The sequence below is a fragment of the Plasmopara halstedii genome (assembly GCF_900000015.1).
Source record: "Plasmopara halstedii genome assembly, contig: Scaffold_292, whole genome shotgun sequence".
Classification (NCBI taxonomy): domain Eukaryota; phylum Oomycota; class Peronosporomycetes; order Peronosporales; family Peronosporaceae; genus Plasmopara; species Plasmopara halstedii.
The window spans coordinates 992,963-1,000,344 of NW_020187213.1; the positions used below are offsets into that span (position 1 = coordinate 992,963).

Consider the following 7,382-nt stretch of genomic DNA (forward strand, 5'->3'; position numbering starts at 1 on the left):
GGTCCGGGCACCTCCGTCTCTTCTAGATCGACATCCACAACGCCGAGAACGTGATGGCGGAGAGAAATATCCGCGGTCGGAGGGAGCTGTTGGTGATATATCTTATATACAGCAAGTGAGAACACGTGGGGCCTGGTACTTGTATTCTTCGCGACTCTCCCAGTATCGTTCGCGTCGATGCGGGTCTGGAGACGGACTTCGCTCAGAGAAGCTGTCCTCGTCGTGAATTTGACTGATGACCGATCGTACTTCACGAGTATCCTTGATATCGGGGTGAACTCGAATCTGCGCTGTCAATTGCGCAAACCGAAAGCGCACATCGTGTACCTTCAGCAAGTCTGCAACGGTGCTCGGGATTTGCAAACGGTGAATATACACGGGAATGGTCGCATGAACCCATGTCCCGAGTGTCGATTGTCCGGATAGAATCCAGAATGGATTGCTGGACGTATGTCAGATACGTGAGGCTACGTGTTGCACCTCCAGCACGAATGATCTGCAGATGAAGCGAAAATACACGATTCGCTTCATCAGTCTAGCACTGATTTGACTAAAAAGTTCGTCAAACTCTAGGTCGGAACCACCACGTCTATCGTGAAAGTCATCATAGAGATCAAGTTCAGGATAGTGCAAATGCATCGAATGACGTGGTATCGGAACATTATCCAAGTTTGATGGTGACAGACATTTCATGTGGAGCATGCGTGTGGGTTGCAATCTAACGAGTTGGTTCGAACGATATCAAGAGCGGAAAAATATTAAGTGTTGAAGTAAAGTTGAAGAATTTTGGTAACCTCAATTTTGAGTGTGGTTTGGTGTACTGGGTCATGCACAAGTGTTCTGTGGACCACATACTTTGCTTGTCTAACATTTATTGTACACCCTGTATAGTTTCATAACCTCTTCAAGTTCTAGATGTGGATATACTTTTCAGGTTAGGGAGGTAAAAAGCCTATTGGTTATATAATAAATATCGCATCATCTTTTTCATCTTTACTTAAGTCAAAGGCCCGCTGGAAGTGAGCAACACGCGATGAGGCGTATCAGTTGGCCTAAGCCATCCTCAGCAAGTATGTGTACACGGACGGACGATTCCCGTTAGAGTTCAGGGGACCAAGTCAATTTAATGACGCACTCTTCGACCTGAGGCAATACGCATGATAGCTGTCATGCCACCGCAGCGTGAAATTTGACAACGAAGAATATCAAGAATGCGTAAGATCCTCGATGTTACCTAGTCTACCTCGCAATCCATGCTCTGAGAGTGTTCTTGATGACTAGCAAAACCATGACCGATGATCAGATCAGCTAACACAATAACATTTTTGTTCTTTCGCCGCCTTACAATTAATTGCAAACATCACCTAAGAATGATTATTCGGTCCAAAGAAATCTCGTATCGATAGTTAAGGAGATAGATTTAAAAAACCCCTCAGACTAAAAAGTTTATTTCATCCCCGAAGAATACTCTTTTTCACCGCAGCCCTGAATGTATACACTGCCCCGCAGAGTTAGCGCGGCACACGATAGTACTGACTCAGCAGTACCCTGCATCATGACAAGGCTGAGTTATTCTCCGACCATAGGGCCTGGTCATTACAGATAGAATTTACCGTCACCCGTATCTACAGGAGACCGCGGCGAATAGTCGCTTGTCTTCTACGTCGATTCTGGTACAGAAGGCACCACCTTACAGCTGCCATTAGCCGTTCCACTAGATTCAATTTTATGGCGACCACACAGTCTATCGTTCCTGTTCTTGCAGAGAAACGCCTAAAAGACTGCGATACACGGTTTTTTCTCTGTATTTTCCAGAAACCAGAGCTCATCACTCATTTTGCCGTCGGAGCTCTGCTGCAAACATCAACCAACACCTTTACTATCACTTTCAGACATTTTTATGCTCTGCATTGGAACTTATTGCTGCTTTGTGTCCACACCAACAATGCTTTGGCTTCCTGGTTTATGACTTGCAAAGCTCACTAGGCAAGTTTCGCGTGTCGTATTATTCCTTTGACTTGCAGTCGATCAATGGCTTGTAGTGAATCAGCCACACCATACCCGAAATGACATCATATCTCAACTACAAGCCAAACAAAAAAACAGGATCTCATGCTAGTAATGTTCTAAAACTTCAAAAGAGGGTCTTGCAGACCCTTTGGTATGTTCATAATGTCCGTAGATGGCATCTTCAATGCCTTTGCATACTATCTACTGATTTTGGCAGTCGCGCATCTTAAGTAACTGCATAACGTTCAATCAGGGCTAAACAAAGCCCAGAATTTTGAGCTCAACGACCAGCAAACATGGGCTACGCTCTACCTCTCTAGATAATTTTCACTATTCAGAGCTGAGTCATATCGACTAAGTGAGCCAGACTCTTTGTCAGTAGGCTGCCCTGCACCTACTGAAATTCCACGTAGAAGCAAGTCTAAACACGACATAAATATACGTTTTACTATATTACATAATTGAATTCCCTTTATTGTTTGATGTGCGGCCTTGTACCACTTTACGGAGTTCTATCATCTTTATAAATACCGATAATTCTGTACTTTTGAATATTCGCGATTACGAATGTTTTGTGCCGTATTGTATTTGGTAAAAGTTACAGGTACACAAGATTTGGGATTCCGAGATTTCTACACCTTGCAACGAAATTATGTGCTCTGAAACGTACGGCTGCATCTTTTATGCTAAATACATGAAGAAAGCGCAAATTGAAGTGACTTCCAATTTGGTCACAAATGCAAAGTTCACTATTTGAATTAATCTTGTTTCTCGGTCGTACACAAATTCTTAACTGCATCTATCCTAACGAATCCTCCAACAGCTCTCTCCTTCTTGCATACTGCTCCACCACCATTTCGCTCTCCCTATGAATCACTCGATCTATTTTTTTTCCTGTTGGTACATGAAGCAACCAGCCTTCGTAGTGTGGGCGCTTGATATCGAGGAGTCGTATTCTAAACAACAGACGGTTTGCATTTCTGCTTGTGCGACCCCTTCCAGTCTTGTTTCTGGCAATCAGCGCCACAGTAACGCACTCTCTTGCAGCGCGAACACACAAGCACTGCAGGCGCTTTGCACACGCGACAACGTTGAGACGCCTCGCGCTTGTTAATAAGCTCATCGTTAAAGCTGCGTCAGCACAAAGCAGCAAAGCAGTAAGAAGAAGCATCTGCGAATTGCACTGATAAAGATAGAAGAAAAACATACCCAAGCTTCTTCATGTCTCGCCACGTCTCCAACGGCTCAGCGCTAGACTGTGTGTGATACATGTCCTTGAATCCCTTAAGAGTCAGGCCCTTGTTCTCATCACACTGAAAATAGGTTTGGATCTCCGTAATCTCCTCATCTGAGAAGGGTTTACCATCATTGCAAATTTTGCTGAAGTCTCGAAGCCTATTCTGCGTCAGGCTTTTGTCCGTCGGCTTTTCTAAGAAAGAGATGAAAAGACGAGTAAGGACTGCCTCGAAGTCGCGAGTTAAGTTTCCATCCTTTCCCAGAAGTAGCGCTCGCACTTCATTTTCCGAGATACCAGCTTCTCCGCGATGGGCTCTTTTGGGAGACATGTTAAAGTAGACACTATTAGATATTGCGTGAGACTGGAGACGAATCTCGAAATGCTAAGATGCCGTCGAGCGGACGGGTAACGGCTTACTGCAAAAATAAATGCCCCTTCAAATATATTTGACCAATCATAATTTTTGAGATATGTACGTGTATTCCTCGGGGCCAGTTCGTGCTGTGACACCGAATACAGCCGCTTAAGTAGAGTATATTAGCGTGCGGTGATAGGACAAAATGAGTAAGCATTAACAAGGCAACGATGTTAAGCAATTACACCAAATTGCCGCGTGGCAAGTATCCTCATTCATATCGTCAAGACGCAGATCGCCACTATCAAGGTCAAAAATTTCAAAACATTCCTGATTATTAAGAAGTAACATGGTCAATTGACACTCATCGCCCAAACCTGGCCAAGCTACAGTTCATCACGCGGACTGTGGCGATTCTGGTCAGAGCAAGTCTAATGCAAATGACGAATAAATCCAGCTTTGAAGATCTCACCGATAGTGGTATCGAAGTGTGGGCCTATTAACTGGTCAAACGACGATATTCAGCCTGCGAAAGCTAACAGCGCGGTGTTGCCTGCACCAGCCGAATGATTCTTCATCGCTACAAGTGGAATCTGCCAAATCCTAGCGCCCAAGTACAAAGTTATGTGCCACTGTCCGCTTTAACGTACCTGAAACAGTTTAAACCTTTCAACACGCTTTCGGCGTGTCGTACAATGTCAGCAGCGTTTTATGTGGTCGATTATTGGTCAAAGAACGCTCAGCCAAATAGAGTGATTCACCAGACTTCGATGCATCTCGCTATTTCAGTATTATCGGCGCCTCTGCAATTCGCCGGCATGGGCAACGGATGGGATCTACAACTCATGCTACTTGTGTGGCGAGAAGTTTGACGCTTGCATTGCTGTCGACGCCACTGCTTTGCTGTGCAAATTGCTCCGGTTCTAATTCAGCACTGACTGACCACACCCACAAGTCAAGTCTTTGTGAGGTGTGTGCTTTCTGGTACAAACGCTTTAAGCCCTATGTGCCGCGCTTTTTATCACGTACACGCTGATCTACTTGAACCACATAGACGTGTCTTGCGTCCGTTGCGTTTCAGTTTTGGAAAAACACAACTGAGCATTATATGGCATCCGTTGAGTCTGGAACGGAAGAGATCAGTAATTTTTAATGACTTCTTAGCGTGAAGTGCAAGGAATTGAACTTGAAAATTTGTCGTGTATTTAAGTTTTCTATATCCAGTTTGCTAAGTACGCAGGTGAGAAAATCGATATTGGGTCAAAGTATAAAAATGCTGGTAGCTCGTTTTAGGGGTGCTCGTGCAACAACGCGTCATCTGCACTGTATATTTCAAAGACGAAGAGAGGTAGAACAATCGCAAACCTGGCATCATCACATACGATAGTGGCCTGAATTCTGTTGTGTAACACTTTCTCCACGGAGAGCAGTGCTGATTAAATTTGCAGAGTATGATACTGGTTGCGCCAACAACGTCAGTCTGGCACCATGATATGTAAATCACAGATAATGGGATATAACCACTCAGACACGTTTGAGACTGTTATATATGAGACTTCGAACTGCTGGTTAGCGATCAGCGTTCCCTTAGAACTTTTAAAAAGAGAATCAGGTTCATCATGATTGCGGTCCTCGTCTGACAAGACGATCCAATAAAAAGTAAAACTTGCCGCTTAAATTTGCCTGAATTTGCTCATGCTCGGACCAGTACCAGTAAGCAGCGATAATTGTACGCCAAGACGAGTCACGATGATAAAAAGCTAATGCGTTATCACCAACTTAGCTTAAAATTTTGAGAAAAAAGCATCTGGTGACATGCATGATCTATTCCCTGAGTGAGTGCTCCGTCAAACTTTTCTTACCGTGAAGATCTTCACGCTTTGCGGCAGCGTAGTATTAGCAAAACCATATGTAGCAGCCGCTGCTTGCTCTTCTGTGAGCTACTCTTCACATCATCCTTCGCCATATTTAATTATAAAATCTTTCTATTACGGTAATCCTTTACATATTTAGTACAATTGTATAAGATGAAATTCACATTACACTTTGAACTTGACAATCCTTCCTTCCCCTCAAGAACCTTAACGCTCACCATGAGATGGCTTGGGACGGGGGAAGTCATCTGAAGGCCTTGCCCAAGATCCCTCGGATCTCGTCCGACCATGCCAATCTCGGCATGCAGCGACTGCTATAAAACGTGAGCAGTGCTCAGTGGATTACCTGCCACTTCACGCGTATCAGTGGGACCTCGCCCTCGATGCCTCGGCCCTTGGCCGACCATGCCACGCATAGCATGCAGCGACTGCTCTGATGCTTGAGCAGCGCTCAGTTGGTATCGTGGCACTCCACGTTCAGCCCTCGAGCCATGCTCGGGACTCCTGTTCGATACACCTTCGGTGTTCACCATCTCGGAATACTCCGATGTCTTGCTCATTGACCGTCTCGGTCTAATTTACACTCCAATAGTGTTTCTGCCTCATAGAAAAGGTGGGTTCAGGACACACCAAAGCTCCACCAGGAGAAGCGGGCGTAGCGCCAAGGACCGCCAGTCGATTCATTGCTCATGGTGTTCCAACTATGCCATACCAACGATGAAATCATACCTTGAATTCAAGTCTAAGACTAAGCAGCGTTCCACGCTATCAAAGTCAAGAAACTTGACACCGAAGTCCACAAGGACCTTCTGCACCCTGACACATTTCCCCGTCGCTTAGCGAACAGTGACGATATCACTCCACCGCGCCTTCAGCGCCTCAGCATGCAGCTGATTTCATTCCATCAACGAGCGTCGAGCATAATTACCTGACGCCCGCAGGCAATCATGATCTTCCGTGGCCTATCAAAGCCATTCAATATCGCTTCCACGACCAGCAAGCCAGGCATGAATATTTGTACCGTGGTAAGGAGCCCGGAGCTCTTCGGGTTTGTGTTCTGCTGACCTCTTTCTCTTTGGGGCTCAAGGGAGCTCAATGCTTCCGCAGTACCGACCCGCGCCTGCTGGGTGTTGTCGTTTCCCCGTGATATACCAGATGATTGGTCAGAAGCGGGCTGTCGGTTCGATGAACCTTGACGCACCTTGCGCAGGGGACAACTTGTTCAAAAGTGACGGGTGCCTCCACAAAAAAAACACCGTCGGGTGTTCGAACGCTACTCAACAGCTCGAATCTCTTCCTCCACTTCCTCAGCATTGTAGAGATCCATTGGCTCAGGCCCGCTCGACGAGCTCTGAGGGTGTGCATTCCAACCAAGTCGAGCCGATTTAAAGTTGAATTTTCTATGCTACATTCACTACTTCTTCAAAAGAAGACGAGTGCACACGGAAGACTTCCATTCTGGCCACGCCAGAGCGTAGGCCCTTCATATAGACGGTCACTGTGACCCCCTTTGGGAGATGATCGGCTGCCATACCGATAAAAAGAGGTCTTCACGCTTGGACATAGTCCACCACTTATTTCTAGTCCTGTCGGGCGGCAAGGAAATGCGATCGCACAGAATATGCCTGGTAAGAAGACGAGAACACTCGTAAAAGCTGCAGCTTCAGTTACATCCAGGAGGAAAACACCGCATCGACCAAGATACCGCAGGTCGGTGCCCATTCTCGCGCTCGAACCCCGAGCTTGGAGATCGCTAGCGCCACGCACTGTTACATATTCTGGAGCATGGCGGATGCTGTAGTCATCTCGGCCACTCTCACCTAGAGCAGGATGTTCTCTCCATTCTTGGCTTCGAAGGTCTGAGTGCTCTTCATGAGTGGCTTGGGTCGTGGGGATTCACCCGCCG

General features: G+C 46.1%; 2 protein-coding genes across 2 annotated transcripts; one reads left to right on the forward strand and one right to left on the reverse strand.

Annotated features, from left to right (window-relative positions):
- Positions 1 to 2,966: 2,966 nt before the first annotated feature.
- On the reverse strand, positions 2,967 to 3,575 carry PHALS_06039 (small nuclear ribonucleoprotein splicing factor; the record flags this gene model as incomplete). The annotated part of the gene is made up of 2 exons (XM_024723381.1): positions 2,967 to 3,141; positions 3,220 to 3,575. The coding sequence occupies 2 exons, from the start codon at positions 3,573 to 3,575 to the stop codon at positions 2,967 to 2,969; spliced, it is 531 nt and encodes a 176-aa protein (XP_024574363.1).
- Positions 3,576 to 3,584: 9 nt separating this feature from the next.
- On the forward strand, positions 3,585 to 5,560 carry PHALS_15137 (RxLR-like protein). The gene has a single exon (XM_036407347.1). The coding sequence runs from the start codon at positions 4,432 to 4,434 to the stop codon at positions 4,636 to 4,638; it is 207 nt and encodes a 68-aa protein (XP_036263056.1). The 5' UTR covers positions 3,585 to 4,431; the 3' UTR covers positions 4,639 to 5,560.
- The last annotated feature ends 1,822 nt before the right edge of the window (positions 5,561 to 7,382 follow it).